The 27,420-nt window shown below is 44.0% G+C and overlaps 1 protein-coding gene across 1 annotated transcript; it reads right to left on the bottom strand.

Annotated features, from left to right (window-relative positions):
- Positions 1–9,770: 9,770 nt before the first annotated feature.
- GPR88 (G protein-coupled receptor 88) lies at positions 9,771–13,924 on the bottom strand. The gene is made up of 2 exons (XM_032422649.1): positions 13,313–13,924; positions 9,771–12,937 (listed from the first exon to the last, which is right to left on the bottom strand). Exon 2 carries the CDS (start codon positions 12,866–12,868, stop codon positions 11,714–11,716), a length of 1,155 nt encoding a protein of 384 aa, XP_032278540.1. The 5' UTR covers positions 12,869–12,937; positions 13,313–13,924; the 3' UTR covers positions 9,771–11,713.
- Between the last annotated feature and the right edge of the window lie 13,496 nt (positions 13,925–27,420).

The raw sequence follows: 27,420 nt of genomic DNA on the forward strand, positions 1-27,420 counted from the left end.
AATAGAATAATCATGCCTCCCCTTATGTCTGTGCGGACAGTACAGAAGAAATCACTAAAATGTGTTCCACTTTGGAGCAAAGCGTATTAAAACCAACTGGCTCTGATTCCTGACTGCCGGCTCTGACATCATCTCTTTGTAGATGAAGCCTGGACAACGCTGCTAACAACCCACGTGATAGAATGCATCAAGGTGGGGTCTATTTTTAGCTACAGCAAATTACCATTCCTTTATGTTTTCAGGTTTTCATCTTTGCAAATGAGTTCTCTTGTTCTTAACATTTTTCAGAGTAAAGTAAGGCTGATTGCTTTTATGAAGAAAGAAAACAGTCTTTAAGGCAAAGAGCATTTCTCCTTTAATCTCCACCCCAGCTCAGCGGTTCAAAGAGCCTTTACTGGGCTGCTTGTTGCTATTCCTGAGAATGGTCCCTCAGACTTTTTGTAAAGACACTGCAAACTCAAACTAGCAGGGGAAACTCAGCCCAAAGAGAACAAAACAAAAATGTGGCTGCGGGTCTGGTCTGAGACATGATGTTCCACAATGATACAATTGGTTAATAAGAAGCTGACATCATATAAATAGAGATTTTTTAAACCATATTTGTAAATATGCTTGTGTCCTATAAAAATGAGCTGAAGGATCCCACCAAAAAAATGCAGTTTATATAAGGTCCTGAAGATGAGGGTGTGCTTCATGTCAGCCAGGTCACTTCCTGCTTGAACAAGTGATATGGACAAGGTCAAAGCTGTCACCTGAAATGTGGCATCAGCACAGATGGGGTGTCCGACAGAGAGAATCCTACTTCCTGCTGTTGAGGAGTCGGAAGACAACAGAGGGCCTGCAGATCCGGTAGACTGATGCAGGGAGGGAATGTATAGCTTTTTAAGCATATTGAAATAGTTGAAATATAAATTTATATTTAAAAAAATATCGTTTCATAATACAAACACCAAAAAATTGAAACTTAGTATACATTTTTTGGTTAACAAGGATATGAAGAAAAAGTTTCAGAATCACTAAGGAGGCCTAAAATATTTATGTTTAGTCAAGGAAGGCATAGGCCTAAAAAGGCCAGTCATAATATTGTCCCCAAAATAGGATAAGTAGAAGGAATGTGATTAAATCAGTTTAATTTTACCTTTCACCTCTTTCTCCCTATTTTAACTTTACTCTTCGCAAACACACCATGTACAGTCCTGTTTCCATGGGCAGAATAATGACTCCCCCAAAGATGCCACATCTTAATTCCTGGAACATGTGAATGTGTTACTTTATAAGACAAAAGGGACTTTGTGTTAAGATTAAAGTTAAAGAATTTGAGATGAGATTATCCTGGATTATCTGGGTGGGCCCGATCTAATCTCACGAGTCCTTAAAAAGTGCCAGGAAGGCAGAAAGATAGGTCAGAGATAGACATAAGGATTAAACTCACCACTGATGGCTCTGAAGATCGAGGAAGGAGACCGGGAGCCAGGGAGAGTGGCAGTGTCTGGAAGCTGAGAATGGTCCTCAGTTTATAGCCAGCAACAAAACACAGACCTCAGTCCTACAACTGCAAGGAGCTGTAGTCTGCCAACAACACAAATGAGCAGGAAATGGATTCTCCCTTACAGTCTCCAAAAAGGAACACAGCCTGCCAACCCTTTGATTGTAACCTGGCGAGACCGTAGTGAACTTCTGAACTGCAGAACTTTAAAATAATAAACTTGAGTTAATGTACGCCACAAAGCTCCTGGTAACTTTAAGGCGACAATAGAAAACTAATACAATGTCTTTTGCTACCTTTCTCGGTGTTTGCAATTCCTTTCCTACATTGTTCTAAATCCCACATTGTCAGTGAAGCGATCCTGACCTCATGGATCACTCCCTGCTCTGTTCTACTTGATTGGCACATATACTTAAGGGAGTTAGTTATTTGTTCATACCTATGTTCTAGCTCCATAGTGAGATTTTGAGACCCTTAAGAACAAGGGTGATGTATTAGTAACTGTGGTCCCTTGCAAAAAAAGGCCACACATCCTTTCCGTGCTAGTATCTACACTTCTGCAATGTGACTTTGAAGATAGTCCCACCAAAAGATGGATTCTATTCCTCTACCCCTTGAATCTGGGTTGGTCCTATAACTTGCTTTTGTCAGTGTACATTAGCAAATGTAGAAGCAGACACTTGACGCTGAGAACACCATCAGGTGAACGAGCCTGGGCTGTTCCAGTCATCCAACCGCTAGCCCAGCCAACGGTTAGCTGGTCAAATGTCAGACAGGTGTGCGGACCTCGGACTACCAGCTGCCGGCAGACTCAAGAGTTGGCTAAGCGGACCAGAAGAAGAACTCAAATGACCCCATCCAGTTTTCTAACCCACAGAATCCTGAGCCAATCAGTGATTGTTGTTTTAAGTCATTGTTTGTGGGGTAGTTTGTTAAACAGAAAAAGCTAATTTATATGTAACTCAATGCTCTGCCTTAGGCTGTTGGTAAATAATTTTGGCTGGTGCTCATGATGATGAGGATAATGCTGGCCATGACAACAATGACAATAACAATGACGAAGATAATAAAGAAAGCCGTATTTGCTCCTAGTAAAACAAGAAGGTAAGTGGCATCATTTCCATATTCTCATAACAGGAAGTTCTAGGGCTTATAAATTGAGGAGTTTCAAAATTTTTGTTCAAGTAAACTGGAAAGCACCATGTCTAAGATTTTAGCTTATATACACTACAGTCTATTATTAGTCTCCAACAAATCCAAAATAGCTCAGTACTAAGCTTTTGTATTGGCAACTTTTAGTATTTCAGTCTTTCTCTCTCATTGTGTCAAAACATTGAAAGCAGCCAGATTGTCAGTCTGCTGTGCCAGTTCTAAACATACAAGTAGACTTCAGTTAAAATCTGCTTGGGACTTTATCACATGAGAAGCTCAACCAGGAATTTTCATCAGAGGTAGCTTTAACGTGGGGAGCCAACGGTAGCTCATCTCTCATCCAAACAATCTCTATCTGCTCAACTCACAAAAAAAAGTCTTCAGGTGTCATGCTTATGAAAGTTCTTAAGTGAAGTAAGTAGCCCATAGAGCCCTGCTATTTAGCCTGAGTAATTTTAAGTACGATGTATTTGTTTCAGCCTAGATTCCATAAAAATGTTTGAGCACGAAGTGGGAACAAAGAGCAGACCAATAAAGAACAGCAGATACAGGGTAAAGTCACCAAAAATGTGGCATATTCACATTCCAGTGCCCAAGGAGGGACATCCCTGGTCACCTAACCTTGCTATTCTATCGGCTGTTGTGGGTAAAGTTGTTGCCCACCACATTCCTTCTGACTAATCATTAGAAAAGTGATAAAGCCCAGGGCAACAAGGGTCCTGTTACCTCCACGCAGAAGAAATATTGTATGATCCTAGAAAGTCTATTTGAAAGGCATCTCAGAGTTGATCTGATAAAACTTCCCACATAATACAGACATCCTTTCCAGAGTTAGTCCTCCACACCCTACTTGAATTCCTCAAGTGTTAGGAAAACCGCAATTTCCTGAGACAGCCCATACTATTTCAAGCACCTATAATTGGGACAAAGTTTTTTCCTCCTATTAAATGGAAATCTATCTCCCACTCGCCAAGCCAAATCTTACCTCTAGAACTGCACACCATACATGTTTTCTCCCTTCCCTGCAACTGGGTGCTGTGTTTCCAAGCCCAGGCTTTGGAGTCGGCCAGACTCAAGGTCAATTGTCAGCTCCTTCCTTTGCCAGTGGGGCAACCTGGAGCAAGTCTACCTCTCAAAGAAGCAGCGTTTTCGACTCTAAAACTGGAGTCACAGCGCCTGCTTTGTAGGGCTAGTGTGAATATCAGATCCGGTAACACGTTCTAAAGGACATAGTACAGTTATCAGTATGTTATCAGCAAACGGAAGCTGGCATTATTACTCTGCTTAACAACCTTTCAGATATTTAAGAAGAACCTCGTTTTTCCATAAGGTCTTTCCCAGGCTGAGCATCTCCTTCTCCAATCATAATTATGGCAAAAATTATTCTTTCCCAGATCTAGATCCTGCACTTGCTTACAGCTTGAGTTTGCATTTAGTGTCTAATTTAAATGATATCTGGCTAACACTCCCCGATACAGTTGGCAGTTTACCAATTGCCAGAAATGAGGGTGGATTTCCTCTAGTTGATAAAACTGGACAGAAAGCAGGTCCATGGCTCATCTGGACGACTCCACCATCAGTCTGCTTGCCCCTCCTGATGGCACCCTGTTTCAATATAAGGTCTTTACTTTTGGAGGAGAATGCCTTCTTGTCACTCATCTGGTCTCCAAGAGAGAACATTTTTGCTGGTCTTGCTGCATCTCCTAGTCTAGCTCTTGGAGGTGTAGTGAATTACCTGGTGAATAGGCAATAGCCACTAGCCCAGTTTCTCAATAGAGAGGAGCTAATTTAACAACGTCATGAGCCCAAGAAATGTGATCTGGTTGGCCTCCCCTCTCCACCCGGACCAGTGAGAGTTAGTTGACCTGCTTATTTGAAGGACTAGATCGGTAAGGAGGGAAGTGGTAAGCTCGTGTTGGCCCTCATATTAATTTGCATCCTCCCACCTAGGCTTTTTCATTATAGAGATGATGTTGTGGTTCAGCCTTTGTACACTTCATGTTCTTTATCACATGATCAGTGAGTGAAGAGGGGTGCTATTTACTGGCCACGTCCAGACCCCAGTATTTTCTGACCATAATCTGGAAAAAATCTCACTGCATGAGTGTTGCTGTCTGAGGAAGCCCCAGGGGGCTGCTCTGGCCTTCTGCCCTGCTCCACCCCCAGCAGGAGTTCACTTTATACCATCAGTCAGAAAACCACTACGAGAGGGATAGAGACAGCAAGAGGCCTGGTAGGTTGTAGCTTTTCACATGCTCCATCTGTTCACTGTCAACAAGCTAAGTAATAAGGGTCACAGCAGATCCTATTTCAGCGCAACAGACTTAAATAAATGACTTCTAGACACTAGAAATTGTTACTGATTTTAACCTGCAAGTCAGCTGTTAAGTTCTGAAAAAGTGGTAAGATCCACCAAGTAGGTAGAGAGCAGCACAAATGGCAAACCATCCATCATGTACATCGACAAGCACTGGATAGACTTCTCATGATAATTTTTTTCATGCCAGATATTCAGCGCTCAGCTGCCTTTAGGGGTGGCCATGTGACCTACTTCTAGCCTTTTGAGAGAAAAGTCCTTTTCAGGACCTTCTTGGAGTTTCCTCTCTTAGGAAAAATAGAGACAAGCAAGGAGAGCCTATTTCCCTCTCTTCTGTGCTATCCTGTGATTACAGCAGATATCTTGGAACCATAAAGCGACAACACTGAGATTGACGGAGTAGGATGCAAAGAACCTGGGCCCTTGAAGACATCAGGATGATACTGAACAAATTATGGAATTACCTACCTGTGGACTTCTCATTTATGTTGATGAAATGTCATCACTGTATAAGCCATTTTTAGCTAAGAAGTCTGTTACTTGTAGTGAAAATATTCTCTCTCTTTAGAGAGAGAGAGCTTGCAAGCGGGGGGGGGGGGTGCAGAGGGAGAGGGAGAGAGAGAATCCCAAGCAGGTTCCATGCCCAGCGCAGAGCCCAATGAGGGGCTCGATCTTACGACCCTGAGATCATGACCTGAGCTGAAATCAAGAGTCAGACGCTTAACCAACTGAGCAATCCAGGCACCTCGTAGTGAAGATATTCTAATTGTTACAGGCATGAGTGGCAAATAGAATCTGTCAGTAGGCCCCTCTTTATAACATCTTTTTTTTTTTTTTTAAAGATTTTATTTATTTGACAGAGCGAGCACAAGCAGAGGGAGAGAGAGAGAGAAGCAGGCTCCCCGCTGAGCAAGGAGCCCAATGTGGGACTCGATCCCAGGACCCTGGGATCATGACCCGGGCCGAAGGCAGCCGCTTAACCGACTGAGCCACCCAGGCATCCCTCTTTATAACATCTTTCTTTTCCTTACACTTTTTAAATATAGCTGGGTGTGTGTGATATATAGATATATCACATGTATGTATCACACACACGTAAATATATGTCAGCATATACTTTCTGGCTGTAATTATGTACAATTAAGTGTACATAGGAAAATAAATTTTAAAAAGAATAGATAAGTACAGTAAAATGTTAAGAGTGGTAATCTTGGGGCACTTGGGTGGCTCAGTTGGTTAAGCATCTGCTTTCGCCTCAGGTCATGATTGCAGGATCTTGGGAGGGAGCCCCGCATAGGGCTCCCTGCTCAGTGGGGAGCCTGCTTCTCCCTCTCCCTCTGCCCCTCCCTCCCTGCTCATGTTCTCTCTCTTTCAAATAAATAAATAAAATATTAAAAAAAATTTTTTTTAAAAGAGTGGCAATCTTTGGGAAGTGGAGCTATGGATAATGTAACTTCTTCTATGTTTCGTATCTTACAAATTTTAGGAAATTTGTAAAATATAGAAAAAAAACTTATTTTCAAGAAGTGAAACTTTCATAAGGGCAAATTTTTTAATTCAACCATGTTGACCGTTTCATAGAACTTTCATTTGGCTGAAAGAACTGTATCTGTTACAACATTACCATAGAAATGATGCTACATAGTTTACTACTACCTGAGAAGAGAAAAATGGGAAATGGGCCTAATTTAGCCAAGAAAAAATAAAAAATTAAAGCACTTTCTGTCTAATAAAAATAGCAAGGAGCTGGACTGGACCATCTCTGGGTCTACCATTCAGTGAACTGACAAAGAAAAGGAAAGACATTCCACGGTTATTTCTCCAGGGATCCTAGCAAAATAGCATGGCCATTGATTAGCAATGTCTAAGGATTTTAGAACTGAAAAATACACAGCTTTTCTATGCAAGGCCCTGCAAAATAACTGTATGTATAATTACTGATATTTGTTCAGAATATGAACAGAACTTGCATACCAGGAGTATAAATCTCCCCCGAATGATAGCACTGACAGCTGGTGATTTATACACATGGCTCATAATCCCATACATTACTACTCTGGGATATCCTTTGGCAAGACAGGAGTTGAGAAATGTGATTTATTCTTGGGTCTATATCATTAAGAGGAAAAAAGACATGCAAGGGAAAGAATCAGATCTTTTTTTCTTTCAAAATTATTGTCTTTAACTATAAACATATATTAATTATCTAGTATATTTCAGGTAACTGGTTAGTAAAAGACAAAAGGCAGTATTTGCTCTAAAAAAAATCAAGGGAATGAAAAATAAACCAAAAAACTTTCCTAGTTTTGAAGATGACATACATTACGTCGGAGATGATACAAGAGAATACAGGGTGAGAACAAAGCAATGCAGGAATTCTGTGGAGGCAGAGCTTACGGCTGGGGGAGGGTGGGGGCAGTGGTGGGGGCAATGGGCAGGGCTTTAATGAGGAGCTAGAAACTCAGTGAACCTTCTTGGAAGGAAGGATGGGGATTGGGTAAATGATGAGACTCAAGGACACTCCAGGAAGGTTTTTGAATGAACAAATCTCAGACATAGAACATGGGGCACGTTTAGAAGTCAATGTATGGACCAACTAGGCTATAGCAAAGGTTGCAAGTAGAAGAGAAAGAGATTGGGGAAATTAGGGAATAGTCACACCATGGAGGGAATTCCACACCTGACTAAAAACTTCTGATTTTATCCTATAGCACAATGGTGACTTCCCACGCTCTGGAGTCAGACAAAAGGCTTAAACCCCAGTTTTTCTATTTAATTGCTACATGACGTTAGGCACATTCATTACTTTTCTTTATTTTTTTACTTCCTTCCTTCTTTTCATCTTTCTTTTTTTCTGAGTTTGGCTTTACCTTTTTCAACTTTCATTGTGAAAATTGGCAAAGATGCACACAAGTCAAGGCAATCGTGTAATCCGCCCCACGTACGCATCCACCCTTCCCACTCCCTCCTCAACATCCCCCTTACCTATTGCATTAGGCCTGATAGGATTCGGTACCTGGGAGCACCTGGTTAAGGAACTCCCGCAGGTGGGAGGAGCTAGGAAAGGCTACCTGAGGAGGACCTATGTGAAAGCAGTATCCACCTTAGACTTGAGATACATGGGTCCCAACCCGAGTTTCATGCTTTAAAGGGCCTGCTCCCACCCTCCTCTGGCCACTCTCCTTTCCACAGGGGAAGGAGTCCCAAGGAAAGGTCCCCCACCTGGAGCCTGCGCCTCCTCACAAGCCCTGGTATGGTACCTGGAACCCAGGAATTTCCTGCTTAAATGTCTTGAAGCCACCTCTAGGACATGCTCTCCCCAGCTATGTGCACCATGAAATCCTAGAGGTGGGCAGCTGGTTGGTTGAGAGGTAGATGCAGGCAGAGCTTAGACCTGTGGGCTGAGGCTGCTCACATATGTGTGAGGCCCCTAAAAATACTAAAGAAGAGAGTAGAGGGAGAAAGAAAGGGTTCCCCTGCCCCTGCCTTGGTCCTACAGACGAAGAACTCCCATCTGGAGCTCCATTCTTGCCCCACAACCCACAAACGTTAAGGGCAGGCCTCTGAAAGGAAGTGCCACCTACAATTTTTCTCAATGTTCTTGAATTTAAATGTATGCACTGATGTCTTTGGTCAGTTCAGCTCCTAGGACCGCCAGAGAGCCAGCTGGGCATTGTCTGAGTGCCTGGGGGAGTGGAATAAAGTTTACACATGAGGCAATGAAGTTGACCGAGATGGTTGTCATCAGAAGAACGGGAATGCATTGAACCACGAGGCCACAAAGCAGACCAACATTCTCTTGGTGAGCAGATCTTTTCAAGGGCTTTCTCTACCAGAGAGTTAAAGTCCTGTGGTGTTTAAAACAAAAACCACCTGTGGATGCCTTTGTATGACAGAATTATTGTTTATGAAAAAAATACTTCATTCTGGAAGGAGAGAAGTGCTAGGAGTAATCCCCATTACATCCTAGAATTCAGTCATTCAAGTGTAAGTGGGGGGTGGTGGGGTGGGGTGGACTGCAGGTGCTATGTGTCTTAACAGGCAGACATCTAAAGAAAAAAAAAGTAGAAAAAGCAAAGTAGGGCAGCCCACAACAGCAATTAGGATATTTTATTCCTGAGTGGATAATATGTGGTTTCATTTAAGTAAGAACACAATCTCCATTAACTTAATTTGTAAAAGCAATAACTCCAACACTCCAGCTATTGCCCTAGTAAGGCATTTTTAGACACATCATTGCTACTTCGAAATTAAAAGTGAATCAGTCCTGTGGAGTTAATTACCAGTAAATATAACCTAAAGTAGGTCTCTCAAATGGCACTGAGCCAGCATAAGCGGTTCTCGGTGTTAACCAGAAACATTGGAAGATACCAGGTACTTGAAAAGCTAAGTTTCTATGTGTGGCAAATGCTTTGGGGATCAGCAGGAGACATCATTTGCAGCATCCACAGTGAGAAACAAAAATAAAAGCCCGATTAAAAGAAGACCTCTTTGATAGAGATTTAGAAAATTGTCCCCTCAGCCCCGCCCCCTCAAAGGAAAATCTTCAGCTCTCTGTTGTTGTTGCAACCTATCCCCCAACTCAATTATGTTTACAGAAAGGAAATCACACCTATTTCTTTTTAATGCTGGCATACAACCCTATTTAATTATGTAAGGTAGAAATAATTTGAGAAATGAAAAATAAAATTAAATAGAGCCAGAACAAAGAAGTGATTCTCATCACTAGTGCTTTGGAATACAGTGTCCTCTGTTACAGTGTTCTCAAGGAGATATGCCAGAAGACCAGAGACAGAAGGAAAAAACTCAGAGAAATAGTTGTCTGAACTTTAATTAAACATTTGAATCATAATTAAATATTTGAATCAAGGAAAATGGGAATAGATGAAACCTTAGTGAGAGAGAAATGGTACATGCACAAAGGGGAGAGATTAATACAATGACTGCTGACCTATTATTGGTAATGAACATATTTGTTTTGTTTTACTACAAACATGTCTAAGTTTCCTGCAACTCCCATAATTATTCAAACGCACGCAGGTTCCCACTACCCTAACTTATGATGTTCAAGAGTGCAATAAAGCAAGCTGTTTCTATTCCGAACTACACAGTTAATTGAGGTTGTTCGGCCCCAGATTTGATGTAGTTAGCAGTCATAATGCTAATAGATGGTTATCTTCAATTACTTTTTTCCCATTTTAATTTCATAAAGTGATTTCACATGATTTTGCATCTCAGCTATTTCTAAATAAATTTAGTAAACCAAAGACAAGCCTCAAATCATACATTTTAAAATAGATTCCCATTTGAACTGTTTGCTATTTATAACTGAGTTATTACACCTCCTTCAACAGACACAATATTAACGTTGAGTGTCATGGTAATATATAGGCGAGCTACATAAAAAACCGGTGTTCCTTTCTAATGTGTGGCTTATCTAAACCCTAAAAGAGCACAGACTGCTTTGCAGAGCCAAAACCATTATTATTGATCCATCTTGACTGTGGTTCCATTTGCAAGATAAAGTCCCAACTGGGAGTTTCTCATAAATTGGGTCAAGACAAGAACCGTAGGTAGCCAGGGTATCTCCGTGTTTCTTTTTCAAATAATTGAAGGCCACTTCTTCGGGTGTCTGGAAGAAGTAAAATGTCCTTGTCTAATAGGTATTGCTTTAGTATATACCACATGCCCAGTAAGTTCTAGCATCTAGGAGCATGCAACAGCAGCTAAGATTAGCTATGCAGTCATGGTATTACTAGTGTTTAATTATATCATGTGCATTGAGATATTTTAAATGTTAAAGAGAAAACAGAAGGACTTATTCTCCTTAGCAACCATTATAGTACAGAATGTTCAAAGCTGCAGTCACACTCATAAGGCAAGTAAACTGATTACAAAACAAAGGTAGCAACAAGTGTGCATGCTATAGAAAACATGAAACTGGTACCTAAAATGGATAACCCCCTTATTTGTTTTCAAAAATTCCATCGCTGGCTCAGACCATCAATCAGCACGAGGGGAAATTTTCGCTTTAACATCTAATGCCAATGTTCGGTCTTAGGAGTGCAAAAACAGGTGTAAAGTAATAAATCTGTTTTCTCTTTTCTCACTGGCTAAGATTCTCTCATTCGGCAATGATTTGACTTTATAAAAACCCTTTTAAGAATAAAGGGCTTGAGGTCTTAATGGCCACTCATACTGGTGTGCACATCTGTGGCTTCATTCTTCAGGTTCATACAAAGGCTAAAGCATAAGAGAAGCATCATCAAAGATAAGTTACTTTCTAAAACACTTCTTAAATCTTATTTCCTTCATCAATATTATTTCCTTTGGCTTATGTGCACTCGAGGCGCTTCATCTCTATTATAAGACGATGAAGGTGGGAACGGTAATACAGTAATACGTTATCAAAGCTCTTTTCAAAAACAGTGCTGAGATAAATTAACCTGTTCTTTTAAAAGGTCAGGGTAGCAAGTTCTTGAAGTTTCCGGCGTCTTGACTTTAGGATTGCTCTAAAACACAGAAACAAAGGCTAAAAACCAGGTGGCTGTTCAAAATGACTTCGGGGACCCCATTTAGGGAGAGACCTCGGTTCCCAGGTGTCCCACTGGGGTCGAAGGCGAAATCTTCGCACCGATTTATCGGCCCCGCCTGCAGGAGTCTTCGTTCCGACAGCGGGTACTTTACAAGGGCAGGAGGCGATGCCGGCCAAGGACGTTGGAGGCCGGCATCCCCGCTTCCCTCGGGCCGGGGCCGGGTCACCAGTGCTGGCCGGCGGCGCGGGTGCCCAGCTGCGCCTGGGACACCGCGGGCACGGCCGTGGCGGCAGCGGCGGCGGCCGCCGCGTCGCCGACGCCGGGCAGGACGGAGCGCACGGAGCGCCGGAACTCCTCGTTCCTCCACGTGTAGAGCAGCGGGTTGAGCGCGGACAGGGCGCAGCACAGGAGCCAGCTGGCCGCCTGCACGCCCCAGGGCACGGGCAGCGAGAAGCCGCTGGCCAGGCTCACCCACGCGAGCGGCTGCGTGGCCAGCAGGAAGACGCAGCAGAGCAGCAGCACCGACAGGCCGCTGAGACGCCGCTGCGCCCGCCGCGGCTGCAGCGCGGGCGGCAGGGGCTGGGCCTGCGCCGGGTGCGCCGCACCACCCGGGCCCGGCGCGTGCTGGGCGCCCGGGAAGGCGGCGGCGGCGGCGGCGCAGCCGGGCAGCTGGTGCAGCAGGTGGAAGTTGAGGACGCTGACCCGCTTGACGCTGACGCGCACGCGGCGCACGATGCCCAGGTAGCAGTGCAGCAGCAGCGCCGTCTGCGCCAGCAGCGCCGCGGCGGCCAGCAGCGCCGGGTAGTGGACGCGCGGGGGCGCGGCGCCGGGCCGCGGTGCCCAGGGCGGCAGCAGCAGCACGAGGCCCAGCGCGAGCGCCCAGGAGAGCGCCAGCATGCCCGCCGTGTGGCGCCGCTGGTACAGCGCCTGGTAGGTGGCAGGCGCCCGGGTGATGAGCAGGTAGCGGTTCAGGGCCACCAGGCAGTGGGACAAGAGGGACACGGTGAGCCCGAGGCCTAGCAGCCCGCCCCGCAGCAGGCGGTAGCTGCCGCCGGCGCCGTCCCAGTCCGCGGGGGGCTCCGCCGAGCCGGTGGGCAGGAGCCCGAGCACCGCCTCCTGCGGCATCCAGAGGGCGCAGACGCTGAGGTCGGCGGCGCAGCCGTTCACGATGAAGGCGTTGCTGGTGGTCTGCAGCTTTCGGAAGGACGACACGAGATAGATGACCATGCCGTTGGCCAGCGTGCCCCCGATGGCCAGGCCCGAGTACAGAAGGGACACGGGGATGCGCCGGCCCGCCCACGACTCCTCTTCCTCGCAGAACAGAAGCAGCGATCCCCCGGTGGTGGAGGACGTGGACGTGGAGGAGGAGTTGGTCATTCTGGCCAACTCTTCACACCTCGCTTGCTAGCATCAGCTTCTCACAGCGTGGCCCATCCTGAGGGCCGCCTGCAGGGAGGGCAGAGACATCCCTTCAGCCCTCTGCCACCGACACGAAAGGCTGAAGCCGAATAATGGGCTGGGGGAGGGGGAGAGAGGGAGCTCGAGGAGGACGGGGGTGGCAGATGACAGGTACCTGCCTCGGAAATGTCTCCAGTGCCAGGGGAAAGGCCTCTTTGCATTCAGTAGGCACCAGGGAAGCCCAAGCCCTGGGACAGAGCAATACCAAGAGTCTCCTCTTCTCCCCCCAAACACACACGTGCACGCACACACACACACACACAGTTGGGAATATTGCCAGACAGAGCCCCTAGTTTCCAGGAGAAAGCAGAGATATCCCAGCTGGGGAAAATGCCAGGGGAGAGGAGTTCGGGGGTACCTTACTTTTGGGCTGGTCGTTGGCTGGCAGTCGCGGAGGCAGGGATGCCAGGAAATACCTCCTCACAGCAGCATCTGTGGTCCCAAAATCAACAGGAGAAACTCAGCTGGGATCAGTGCCAGGAGCAAGTGCTCGCTTCTCCCAAGCAGCATCCACACACATGGTCCTAGGCAGAAATCGGCAGCTGCAGGGAGATTTCTCAGCTGGCAGCAGGGCTGGGGAAAGTCAAGTGGCAGGCTGCAAGCCCAGAAGGATGGGCAGGCAGGGAGCAGAAGCAGGGATGCTTGGCTGCAAAAGCAGAAGCTGAGCTCAAGAGGAGAGCACCCTGTGCTCAGAAGCAAGAGTGGTGGCTGATGCGGTGAACCCACACGAAGCTCTCTCGTGCTCACTTATACATCACCCAGGGAAAAGGCAGCCTTTCCACGCTTGGCATGAATTATTCAATAGCTTCTATCTTGTGGAAGGAAAAAAATATCTTGTTCAGAAAGTCCTGTAATTAACAAGTTTCTCTGTCTTGTCTTTTCTCTCTTTCTCTCAATCACCTTATTTTTCACCCTGCTTCATTTTTCTTCCCTTCGTTTTTTATTCCTCTCATCCGTGTTTGAATAAAATTTAATATGCTCCTAATATATTTCATCCTAGCCCTGTGCATTCTGTGGCAAGATTTTTCCGAGGGATGAATATACTCCCAGTACCCAGGACTGATCTCTTCCATCCCACACTTCCAGAGAGAATTACTTTATAAACTAAATGAAATTCATTTTTTCTTTGGTAAAGTGGGACATGGGTAATTATCCACAGAAAATCCCCAGGTCTCCATTTAAATCATCATTTTGATTTTATTCTCATCACCAAACTCCTTTCTGGAGTTTGGCTTGTGTTCAGGAATGAAATGATTAGAGGGTAAAAATGAAATGGTCAAGTTAAAAGTAGGTGTCGGGGAGAAAGAAAGAAACCTGAATAATCCACAGTGTCCATGACAAAGATGGCTCTTTCCTTGAGAACTTTTTATTTTGTGGTCTTAGATGGAGATTTGCAGTCAGATGTCGGAAACTTCTTTGACGCAAGCTCTTATTTAATTATTCTGCATGGGAAATTCTCCATAAAAGCCATTCTTCCCCCCCCGCCGCCCCATAAATCGATTTTCACTGCAAAAATCATTTATTTGAAAACTGAACTCAGTATGGAATATGGTAACATGGCATAATGGAAAAAATGCTCGGTGGGGTTTCAGGACACCTGAGTTCTAAGCTGAGCATCCACCAACCGGTCTTGTGATGGGTCAAAGAAGAAGTTTTCACTCAGTGACTTCCAAGGCCTTTCTTTTCAAACTTTCTGTGAATCCCCACGCATAAATTTAACATTTCTCCTCCCTAGTTCTGACAATAGAAACGTACCTCCTCTGCCTAATGCGTGCTGTAGTCCTAGATCCTACAGCCTGAGTCCTTTCCCGGCTGTCCATAGGGTAACATTTCAGAATGGAGTGCAAGGCGTGCTCCCTCGGCTTTCCTCTCTCCCTTTCAAAGAACGGTATTAATTAATGACTGCTAACAACTCTAATGGGGTTCGAGCTAAGCCTGACTTGATGGGTTTAGTCCTTTTAGGCAGTAATTAAGTGGAATGAGTTGAGTTGAAGGATTAAAGAGAAGAACCAGAGATGTGCTTTTCAGAGGACCGAAAGGTTCAGATATCAAGTTCATTGATGAAGAGAATTTGCCATTGTCCTTTCCCAGTGGTCATTTGTCTTTACTGAGTCTCTGAGTACATCAAGCACAGCACGCCTGCAAGGGATTCCTCTAATTATTTAGAGTTAAAATTTGTTGAGATAAAAATTTCCTCTCAGGGCGCCTGGGTGGTTCAGTCGGTTAAGCCCCTGCCTTCAGCTCAGGTCATGATCCCAGAGTCCTGGGATGGAGCCCCACATCAGGCTCCCTGCTCAGCGGGGATCCTGCTTCTCCCTCTCCCACTCCCCCTGCTTGTGCTCTCTCTCTGTCAAATAAACAAATAAAATATTTTTTTAAAAAAATTAAAATAAATAAAAAATAAATAAATAAATAAAAATTTCCTCTCACACCAAGGCATATTTGAATTCCAGAATCCTAGCTGCCTTACCGTTTGCCTGTGGGAATGAGCAAAATCCCCTGCTGAGAGGCTCTTGAAGTCACTCACATTTCTGTCAAGACCATGCCTTTTGCAGCCCTGGCCAGGCAGGGGCAAGTTTTTGTTTGTATTTGGTGTGGGTTTTGTTTTAAGCTATTGAACTTACATAAAATAGGGTAGGGGGGTTTTCTCTCTCATTCCCAGCACCAGGACAATGCGTGGCATGTAGAAGGTACTCGATAAATAATTACTGAATCAGTGAATGGATGGCTATATAAATGATTTCAGGTTTTTTTCCATGGTGAAACATTTGGTAAGTGATTTACATAACCATCTCGTTCCTCCTACCCCCCACAGGAACTTGCCCCCTCAACCACCCTTCTGAGGTATGTCCAGTCTCTTTACCCCCAACTGGTTGCTTTCCAAGAAAGCATTTCCAGAAATGCCAGTTTCACCACAACTGAATAAAAGCTTCCCCTGCGCTTCATCTTCTTCTCAAGCTGCCTACACAAGCTCTCTCGGGCTCCTGGCAGAGGGGCTCGGTTTCTCCCACCCAGTGCCCACCCCACACTGCGTTTGCTCTCACCCCTGAGATGGTTGCCACCTGGCTTAAATTCTACCCATATACAAAGTTGCCTACCAGACATTGCTACTTGGGTGTTCTGTGGACATCTCAAAACCCCAAATGTCCAAAATGGATCTCCTCCTCTGCTTTCCAAACCAATCCTTCCTTTTCCTATATTCCAGTCCCAGTGACCAGCATCACCGTTATCCTGATGCCTAAGTCAGAATCCTAGCTGTCTTGTTTGATTCCTTCTTTTCTCTCTTCCTCCCTATATCCATCAATCACCAAGCGTCCTCATTCTACCACAGTAATTTTTTTTTAAATCTGTTCACTGATCTCCATTCACTCCGCCATTACCTGGTATCAGACAACAAGCATCTCTTCTCTAAATTTTCCCAACAAGCTCCTAACTGAGGTCCACTTACCATCTTACCTCCTTCCAACTTTCTAAGACTGAAAGACATCACTTCATAGGTGTTACATTTTTTTATGTTTCCCCACCCTCCGCTCTAATGTAAATTCCTTGAAAATAGGAGCTTTGCGTTGATTACTAGTATTACTGGAAGCTCCCAGAACAGTGCCAGATAGACAGTATACCCTTAATCAATATTGAAGGAAATAGTGAGCAAATGTCACTATTGTGCTTCAGTTCTCTCACTAAGACCCTATTGTGCTCAGGAGAACCGTAAGCATCATCATTGCTAACGTTACCGAGCACACACCTCTTGTACCCGACATTGTTTTGAGGATTTTTCATCTATTGTTTCATTTCGCCCTCATGTCAGGCCTACAAGGTAACTAGGCTTACCTCTGAACTTACAGCCTGGGGCAGGAGTCCAGATATGTCCCCAGGCTATATGTCTAAATATTTTTAAATCATAAATCAAGCCATCAAACTGTTAAATAATATGCTGTTCTCCTAACTTGACAAACATACTTTCATGACCCCTGGAAAGCTGGGCTCAAATTTAGAATTCTCAGATTCATAGATTGTTCCATGCTCCTGGAATGTGACCACTTGGTGAACTTGCCTCCATCCTGCAGTCCATCCACTTCTCTCCCTACCCTCGGCTCTGTCAACACATGCCAGAGGGACCTGCGATATAGGACAGTCCAGCCTGCCCATCCAAGCTCCAGCCACACCCCTGTCACACAGCTTTCCCTTGGCGCCATCTCAGACCTATGATGGTACCTGGAAGGCAGAGGCAGCCATCAGAAGGACAAAGCCGGAGCAGAGGTCCACACAGATCATGAAAGTGTGTTCATGGCCACTGGGCAGGGAATTCTGGGGGTCCTTGCCGATGAACATGGTCTAGAAAGGGCATGTGAGTTCTAGGTGAACTTGTCCCCTTGGATCCATTTAGTAGACGAGAAAACTGAGTCACAAAAATAATTTGGGCAGTGATTTTTTTAACTGGGTAAGTTAAATAACTTGCCCAAGATCACACAGCTAGGAAGCAGCATAACTGGGATCCAAACCCATTGCTCCAGTCTCAACCACCACACTATACTACCTCCCTTGGTTAAGTTGAATTTCCTTAACAGGGATTAGCTGCTGTATATAAAGCTGATATAACAAGGAGACCCAAAACTATGGAGGTTCAAAAAATGAATAACTCATTTATCTCTCACAAAGGTGAATGAACAGTCCAGGTGGAAGGCAGATCTACTACACCAGGTAATCCAGAAACCCAGGGATCTCCTCAGTGCTCCCCCACCCCTTAGGACCGGGGCATTCAAAGTGTGGTCCCTGACCAGTGGCATCAACATCTCTTGGAAACGTGTTAGAAATGATTCAGACCCACTGAATCAGAATTTCTGGTGATGGGGACCAGGGATCTGTTTTAACGAGCCCTCCAAGGGACTCTGATGCTTGCTAAAGTTCGAGAACCACTGCCTTAGGATGCTATCCTTGTCTGCGTGGATGACATCCTTTCACCACTGCCACATCCGCATGCCAGCTGGCAGAGATGAGGAAAGAAGAAAGAGGGGCAGCCAGCTTCCTGAACAGAAAAGTTCACAGAACACTTCGGCATATACCCCAAACAGTGACAACCTTAGTCACATGGTTGCTGCTTGAGGCATTCGGAGAAGCTGGGGCCACGCTAGCTGAGTGATCACATGTCCTGCCCGAACTCCGGAAGGGCAGGAGAAAGGAGAGAGCAGACAGTGGGCAGTAGAGGGAAGCCAGTTACCAGGGTCACCCCAGTTTAAACCTGCAACTTAAATAAAATAAGGCTGTTACCATTTGGGCCCTTTAAGCATCGTGCCTTGAGCATACCAGCTTTTCGAGATCCTTTGAAAATGTTTCATAGCTGAAAAAAAGAATTCCTGGCTCTGATATATAAAAAAGAAAAGTTTGAAATAGAAATTAATATGCTATTAAAGAGTCAACTGCACATTATCGACAACAGCCAAACCACGGCGAGAGCCCAAATGTCTATCAACAGATGAATGGATAAAGAAGATGTGGTATATAGATATGGATATATAGATATATAATGGAATATTACTCAGCCATTTGCAATGTGGATGGAGCTAGAGTGCATTGTGCTAAGCGAAAGAAGTCAGTCAGAGAAAGACAAATACCATTGGATTTCACTCATATGTGGAATTTAAGAAACAAAACAGATGAACATATGGGAAGGGGGAAGGGAAGAGGGAAACAAACCATAAGAGACTTTTTTTTTTAAGATTTTTTATTTATTTATGAGAGAGAGAGAGAGTGAGGGGAGACAAGCAGACCCTGCAAGGAGCCCGACGTGGGCCCGATCTCACAACCCTGAGATCATGACCTGAGCCAAAATCAAGCGCCGGACCCTTAACCTTAACCAACTGAGCCATCCAGGCGCCCCCGAAAAAAGACTCTGAAAGATAGAAAACAAACTGAAGTTCGATGGAGGGAGGTGGGTGGGGGATGGGCTATATGGGGGTTGGGGATGAAGAAGGGCACTTGTTATGATGAGCACTGGATGATGTATGTAAGTGATGAATCACTGAATTCTACTCCTGAAACCAATATTGCACTATATATTAACTAACTAAAATTTAAATAAAAAATTAAAAAATAGTCAACTGCAAATCAACTCATTATTTATAAACTACTTTAAGTTGGGATCTGGCTACATTTTGATATGTTTGCTATGATGCGTGATAGGACCTCCGTAAGTGCTGAGGTCTGCACAGGTCTTAAAATAGCCCTGCATAAGTCCCCCCTGTAACCTCTTCCATTCTCACCTCTCCACCCCATCTCTCCCTCCCCCAGCCCTGCTCCAACCAGACTGCGGACCTGCCTTCCTTGAGCGTGCCTCAGTTTCTCCTCTTGCTCCCAGCTAGCCATGTCTGTTTGTTCAGGGCCGGCCATTCCCCTGGCTGCCTCTTTGCAATCTGCCCCCACCTTTGCCTAGCTAAGTCCTACTGACCTTCCAGGTCTGAGCTCAGACTTCACCTCCTGCAAGGAGTCTTTCTTGCCCCCCATGACAGCCTGTGTGCCCCAAAGCCCAGGCGTGTATCGCTGCCACAGCCAGGCTCCCCAGGGATTGGTTACGCCCTCTCCAAATGGTAAATTAGTCAGGGCAAGGCTCTCTTTTTGGTCAGAGTGCCCTGACACATTGTAAATACTTAAACATTTGTTGACTGAATAGGTCCCTTGGGAACCTTTGATATGTGGGCTCAAGATTTCAGTCTTGATTGCTTTCTCAGGAGATACAACCAGCAGTCAGAGTCACGCAGCAAAGCATTGTTATTACTGATCTTTCTAAAATACTTTAAAAGCTTCATGTAACCGCATCCTCATGCTTTATGCCACCAAATTATTTTTAAATAGAGCTTTTGTTGATAACAACCCCCGCTCATACAACCCCACACCCACCCCGACAGGATCCAATGTGTACTTTTCCTAGTACTCGATTTCAAAATCCACCAAAACGCGTGCTCTCACTACTGTCTCACATACTTTGGAAAACCAAAGGGTGAGTGGCAGCAGTGAAAAATCGCTCACTTCCTGTGCCTTCCCCGTCTGCTGTTAGCCAAGCCACAGAGCAGCCTCACTAAGCACGACGCTGAGACGGTCGAAAATCCCGTTTCAAACCCCAGCTGTGTTTCCTCCAATCTTGGTCTCTCAGTAGGAACACAACTGAGAATCCTGTTGGTATAAGCTTCTTTGGACTGTAAAAGAGGTTTTGCAAAGGAACAATAGCTTTAGGTTGCTTTACGACCCGATTTAGGAGTGATTCAACTGCATGAGAGCATTTACCATTAGGAGAAAGCTCAATGGTAGAGTTTGTAGAAATTACGCATTTAGAAAATCATGGTGCTAGAAATGACCTGTCGTTTGTTCCTTCCTGAAGCTCTTTACCTGGGATACCTGAGGCCTTGTAATGATGGTTCCCAACTTTTCTTCTGCCCTGTCGGACTTGAGAGAGCATCTCACCTCGCCTCAGCAACAGCGGTTCACTCCAGTGGTAGCGCTCCCTATCAGGGAAGTACCACAGAGTATGGTTCTCAGCTGGGGGCCAACTGGAAATGTCTGGAAGCACTTTTGGTTGTCACACGTGGGGGCAGTGGGTGTCGCTCCATCTAATAGCTAGAGACTAGGGATGCTACTAAACATTTCACAATACACAGGACAGAATCCCCTAACAAAGAATTATCCAGCTCAAAGTGTCAGCAATGCCCAGACTGAGAAACCCTGCCAGAGAGGTTAAGAGCTCGGGGCAAAAGCCAGAGCCTGTTTGTAGTTGCTGGCAAGTTATTTCACTTTTTGCGGATCTCAGTTTTCTCATTTGTAAAATGCAAATAACGTCACCTACCTGTAAGGGGCGGGGGGCGGGGGGCTTTTAATGATTAAATTTATGCAAACAGCTTCACCAAAGTGGACCGTGTGTAAGTGTGCCGCACACATTAAGGACAATGGTGCTTCCCCACAGGGGATGGGGAGTGGAGGGCATAAAGGGATGCACCCTCCCAAAGAACAAATCTGGAGGGAGTGTGGGGTGCCTTACAAAACCTAGATTTAGATAAACCAATTCTCCAGCTCTGAGTCACTGCCACAGGAAGTCCCTCTAAGCATTTTAAGAAAACTGTGATCCTCCCCAAATTTGCGTGCAAACATGTATGTGCATATTTGTGCATTTTCCTGGAGAAGATTAAATAATTATTTCAGCATCTCAAAGGAGTCTGTAACCTCAAAGGGTTAAGAGTCACTGATGTCATTCAATCTCCTCCCTTTACAGAAAACCCAACCTAAAAACAGTAAATGACTTACCCCAAATCACACAGAAAAAGTAATCTATTCTATTTTCCTCAGCTCAGAAATAAGGAGTCTGCTCGGGAAGCAAATTGGCACCATCAATGTCCAGCAGCCTTTTCTATGTCTCAAACCAGGCTGTCCCGTGAGACTGGTACAGGTGTCCACTGAAGTGGGCTATGAGATTAAAGCAGTTTATAAACACACAACAAGATAACATAATAAACACAAACACAACTCCTCCTTCTAGCCCTATCAAATTATAAAGCCTTAAATTTGTCTTTTCAGAGTTAGTTGAATGGTGATCTTCAAATCTCCTATACCAAAATCACCTGGGTCTGGATCAGAGCTACTCTCCGGGCCCAGGAATCTGATTCTAACAAGCTCCCCAGGAAATTCTCTTCTACACTAGTATTTGAGAATCACCAAAGCAGAGGATATATGGAGACTGATCATGTTAGTTTTTGAGTGTTGATTTGTAAATTTGCCAAAGCATTTCTTTTCTGAACTACATTTTCAGCTTTTCCAGGAAAACCAATTTAAACTAAAATTGCTTTGGCTTGGTCTCTGTCCAGAAGTGGCTTTTTTTCCAGTAAGGGTTTAATATAGTTTATTTTTTTTAATGTGCTTAAAAAATATTTCTGTCTGGTAGAGATAGGGACTGGATGGAGACCATCCAGTTTCATGTTTTCAAGCATTTAGGAATTATTTTAGGTAACTGAAGTGGATCAAATTACTTTAAAAGAGCGCTGTGTGTGTGTGTGTGTGTGTGTGTGAGTGTGTTTTCTCTCCTATCACTGATGGGGGAAAAGATCATACACTCTCCCATATTTGGCCACAATCATTATCATCCTTAATTGGAGTTGAGCAGGATCGACAAGATAACAAATGAAACAAGTTAAGAAAAATCTGAGAAACTGTTCATGTAATTTTGAAGTCTAAATTAGATTGATCGGGAAACAAATAAGACAACCAGGAGCGCCTGTCCTGTTTCTACCTCATCGAGACAACCACTGGTGGTTAGAAAAAGTAATATATTCTATTTTCCTCAGCTCACAAATAAGGAGCCTGCTTGGGAAGCAAATTGGCACTGTCAATGTCCAGCAGCCTTTTCGCAGCATATTTCTTTCTTCCATAATCCACGAGAAACTTCCCTGGATGCTGGCTGGACACAGCCTCTGCAGCCCCTGTGAAAATAGCTGCCAAATATGTGTTTGAAGCCTCTCATCATGGAATTTAAGAGTTAAGGACATCACTACATTTTGGCACTGCATATCCACATATCCACTTAGATGTCCTTCCAACACCATAGACAAAACCCAAACTCTCCATGCTTGCCTTTTGTTGGGGCGTGGGGTAGGCGGAGGCATTCTGTGTGCTAAGCACCCTATGAGCACTGCCTCATATCTTCCTAACCAGCCCCCCAACCCCCACATCTGGTGGGGAAAACTAAATGTGCGCACGGATCCGGTCCGCAGAGAGGCAGCTCCAAAGGTCCAGATTTCTTCGAGTGGGGTACAGCAATAGTCTCTACCATCTGTTGGTCATTATTGCTGGACCACATGGTTCTCCGGTGCTATCCTCTAATATCTTTGTCTTGTTATACAAGTGTAGTGCACATTTGTTTTGTAAACTGCCGAGCAAACCCCTTATTCATACTTTCTGGGGGGATTAGGACACGTACTACTATCCTTTACCTGATTTCAAAGAGAGGTGTCCTGTTCTTCTGTGAGCCCAATTCCCTCAAACTGCTAGATATGGTTTGTAGGTCTACAGCTGTCAGTAGCCATGCTATCTGCCATGCAGAGAACGAGAGAAGGGATTCCTGCTGGTTTCAAGCTCCTGGCTCCAACTATACCTGAAGTCCAGCCACTTCCTAGTCCTTGGGTTCTATAAGCCCCTTGTGTCCTAAGCTAAAGTTGGGTATCTCTCACAATCAAAAAAGACCAACCAACCCATGATCACATAATTTCCTCAACTGGATTGTGAACTCCTTGCAGACATGACGAAGGCATGGAAAAGATGCCTTCTTGTCATTGTCCCACTTCTTTTTATTCCCCCCTCCCCATAGCTCCTAGCACAATCCCTTGAGCAAGATATATGTTAACTGACAGATAAGAGGGTACTATTTAGTCTATTATATCTCAACCTAAATGTCAATTTTGAGAGCCACCCTGAAGAATTAAAATCTTATTTATTTATTTATTTATTTATTTATTTATTTATTTATTTTATTTAGAGAAAGAATGAGAGCAGGGGAAGGGCAGAGGGAGAGGGGGAAAGAGAATCTTTTTAAAAGATTTTTATTTATTTATTTGTGAGAGAGAGAGCAGGAGTTGAGGATGGGGAGGAGAAGCAGACTTCCAGCTGGGCAGAGAGCCCAATGTGGGGCTCGATCCCAGGACCCTGGGATCATGACCTGAGCCGAAGGCAGACGCTGAACCACCCAGGCGCCCCTAGAGAAAGGATCTTAAGCAGGCTCCATGCTGAGCATGGAACCCAATGTGGGGCTCTCTGGATCTCACAACACTGAGACCATGACATAAGCCAACATCGAGAGTCAGCCACTTCACAACTGAGCCACCCACGTGCCCTTAAAATCTTATTTTAAAAAAGACAATGGTAAATGATTGGAAAGCTTGGCTTTCTTCTCCCAATTTCTTAACCCTGGTGTGTACCAGGGATTACTGGACAAGTTTTTTAAAAGGAAAGAAGGATGGGAGGGAGGGAGGCAGGGAAGGAAGAGCTTAAAAAAACAATTTCAGGCTTAATGCTCCACTTTCTGGTTCAGCCAGTCTGGGGTAGGGCCTTGGTGCCACTATTTTTTAAAACACTCCCCATGTGTTCTAAAGCAGTCAGAATTAAGAATCATTGTTCCATATGAAATGCACTTTACACTTGTTTTAATGTTAAATTTACATACATCCTTTAAACACAGCCAGTCGGGGAAATGGACAGTCTGGAAAGTTATATTCCAATGAAGTTGAAAAGTTGTTCATCTCTTAGTCAATGTTGTCCGTTTGTGGAAAAGTAGTAAGGGCTCAGCAGGTAGCTCATTTTGTCCTACCAACGGTCTCTTCTCCTCTTGGTATCACCTTGAAGTTTAGAAAGTACAGAGCCTGCTGGGGTGGAGAGTTGGTGGGAGCCGCGATACCAGATGGCTCCACTGGTCTGTTTCTTCTCATTCTTTGCCAGATGAACACATTCGGGTTTTTAATTAGAAACAAAAGATACCAATATTTACTCCTACACCTCCTGCTGCCTTCAAAACCATCTCAACACATGCTCCTCCTCTGTAAAGGCTCCTCAGACCGCACCTTCTCTTCTCGTTTTAACCACACTCACGCTCCTCCCTCAAGAACATCAGCCCTTCCCAGGAAAAGGGCGTCATCCAAATGGCTGGCCATTGTTTAGGTGTCTGTGTTCCTCGAAAGACTAGGAGCTTGAGCACAGGGGTTTTAACTTTATATCCGTAGCTCCTCAGTAGTCACTCACTAAATTTGTTCGGATGAATGAATGAATAAAATAGCAATCCACAGTCAACTTTCCAATCTCTGGGGGTCAGTGTGAATCACTTTCTTTGATTCCTTTCTTGCTGTCTCACTTCTTTTCTAGACCATCAAGAACACCAGAGGCAGCAGCCCATTAAACCTTCCCAAATCCTTTGTGATAAAGCCTCTTCAAAGGTCTGCTCCTAGCAGGAAGCTGTGTCAAACCAGGCTTCACTCAGGTTTCTACAACTAATGGCTAAGAATCTACCCAAGAAAATGAAATCTCTATCACATGTATTTCTGAAGCCCTCAGAGAAAATATGAAAAAGGTAGAAGTCAAGTGAAATAAAAGGGTCCCATCTGTACCTATTATGAGTCAGGTACCTGGGATAGAGTGACAAAAAGCAGACATTAATTAAGGATGCCACAGCTTAGTGGGGGGGGAGAAATCACACTTTACCAAACACAACATATCACAAGCTGACCACTTAAACAACTGACAGTATGTGGCAAGTAAAATAAGGAAGCAGAAGCCTTAAAATGTAATTCACAAGAGGGTCTGTTTTTACCCAGCCTGTCATTTGGAACACTGGGCATGTTTGTGTAGGAACAAGAAAACACATAACATTCAGACAGCGTCATTATTTAAGCACAGAACAAGCTTTCAGAAAAAAAAAATCTGGACATATGATCCGTCAACACAATTCAGGTTAGCCGATTTGAGGGATTTAAATCTTTTACTCTTACTAATCTCTGATTTTTTTACAAGAATCATATTACGTCTTAAAATAAAAGTAATATGTTGAGTAAAAACCACAATACGTGCTTTCCATAAAATATGCTATGAAGTAGAATTCCAATTATAATATAGTCAGGTACATTAATGCATAGTGTTTAAGCCCATTGAAACCCAAAGAACAATACAACTTTGAAAAGAATTGCCCAGGGTTTATTATTGGGACAAGGTTAAAATTCATCTAAAGAATCCCTGAACAACCACAGGCTGTTTACTGGATATTGCTCATTGTTGTGTGAGCACAGGAAGAGCAGTTTTTCTGGAGCAGGCTACAAAGGTGCCGGGGCAGGTTGTTGTGGAAACCTCAAATCTGAACTTTCTGCCTTTTGGCCAACTAATCCTTTCAACGCTACATTAAAACAATTTTTTTTTACGATTTTAAGAATCTCATTTTCTTACATCAGTTCCAAGGGTATGAATTCTTGGACTTTCTAGATTCTTCGTGCTAGCTGAGAATTAGCAAGGGATTAGTACTTTATATATGACTCGAAGTCTCCTTGCCCCAAAACGTGATCTCTTTTCAAAGCAATAGCATGTTTTAACCAAACTTTTTCTGGACCTAACAATGTGTACACCAGCCTGAAGCTTTAACATGCTGACAGCTGTCTTGCTTGAGATGTTTCTGTTTATTTTATTTTGATATGTCCTTTCACACCCGTCAGACTGGCTACATGTCAGGAGCTTGGCTTTGCCATTAAGGCAATGTTTAAATCTGGGCTGGACCACTTGCTGGCTGTATGACCTTGGGCAAGTCATTCACTTCTCCATGTCCGCTCCCTCCACCTAAAACCTCTCAGTGCTGTCTAGCAAGATAACTTATGGATTTACTTATAGATTTACCTAGTGCATTGTCTGGATTACAATAATCACTCAGAAAATGTATTGTTAACATTCCCTCAAGGCAGGGGCGCCTGGGTGGCTCAGTCGGTTAAGCGTCTGCCTTCGGCTCAAGTCATGATCCCAGGGTCCTGGGATCGAGCCCCGCATCGGGCTCCCTGCTCAGCGGGGAGCCTGCTTCTCCCTCTCCCTCTAACCCTCCCCCCTCTCGTGCTCTCTCTCTCTCTCAAATAAATAAATAAAACCTTAAAAAAGGTCCACAGATGCCAGGCTGGAAATGTAACTGGGATCATTTGAGCTGACAAAGTGTCTGGCTCATAGGTCTTTTCTCTAGAATATTCTTGGGAATTTTGACTGGTACAACGCCTGTCCAGGGTAGCTCAACCTGGAGATCAGGCAAAATGGGAAGCCTGTTGGCATCTGTAACTTTCTCTGCACAAGCAGCCCTGTTGCTTCGTTGAAAGTGTTTTAAACTTCTTTATTTTGTGTTTTTGGTTTTTTTTTTTTTTTTTTTGAAAATCCAGGCCTTTTTTGATTTACTCTTCATTTATTTTAGATTATTCTAGCTCATCCTTTTAAATTTTCAGCTCCTAAATGCTTTATTTTTTCACTGTCTCACTTTTAGATTTCTGTTTACCTCATTTTAAGCAGTTTAGCAATTTATATCAATATTTTATCATTTGAATTTCTATTTTTTATGGTTTTAAGTGTACCTTTTTAAAAGCCTCACTGTTGTCTTTATTTTCATTGGGGTCATTATTTTTTAGCTTTAATTTTTTCAATTACTTTTTTACTTCAGTATTTTTGAAATCGAGATATTGTTAAAGCTATATTAATCTTTTTTTATTTCTTTCACTTATTAAATAACAGGTAAATATTAGGAGCAAAATTTTGAAACTTCTTTCTTAAAGCAAAGATGATTCAGGGTGTTTTTTCCTACTCTAGTTTGCCCTGAAAGGAAACCACTTTTGATTTTATCCATTTAAAAACAAAACATAGGAGCACCTGGGTGGTTCAGTTGATTAAGCGTTTGATTCTTGATTTCTGCTCAGGTCATGATCTCAGGGTTGTAAGGT

This window comes from Phoca vitulina, unplaced genomic scaffold (assembly GCF_004348235.1).
Source record: "Phoca vitulina isolate PV1807 unplaced genomic scaffold, GSC_HSeal_1.0 scaffold2, whole genome shotgun sequence".
Lineage (NCBI taxonomy): Eukaryota > Metazoa > Chordata > Mammalia > Carnivora > Phocidae > Phoca > Phoca vitulina.

Coding starts and splice junctions, on each gene's coding strand:
- GPR88 (XM_032422649.1), bottom strand. CDS start 12,868: ATGACCAACTCCTCCTCCACGTCCACGTCCTCCACCACCGGGGGATCG.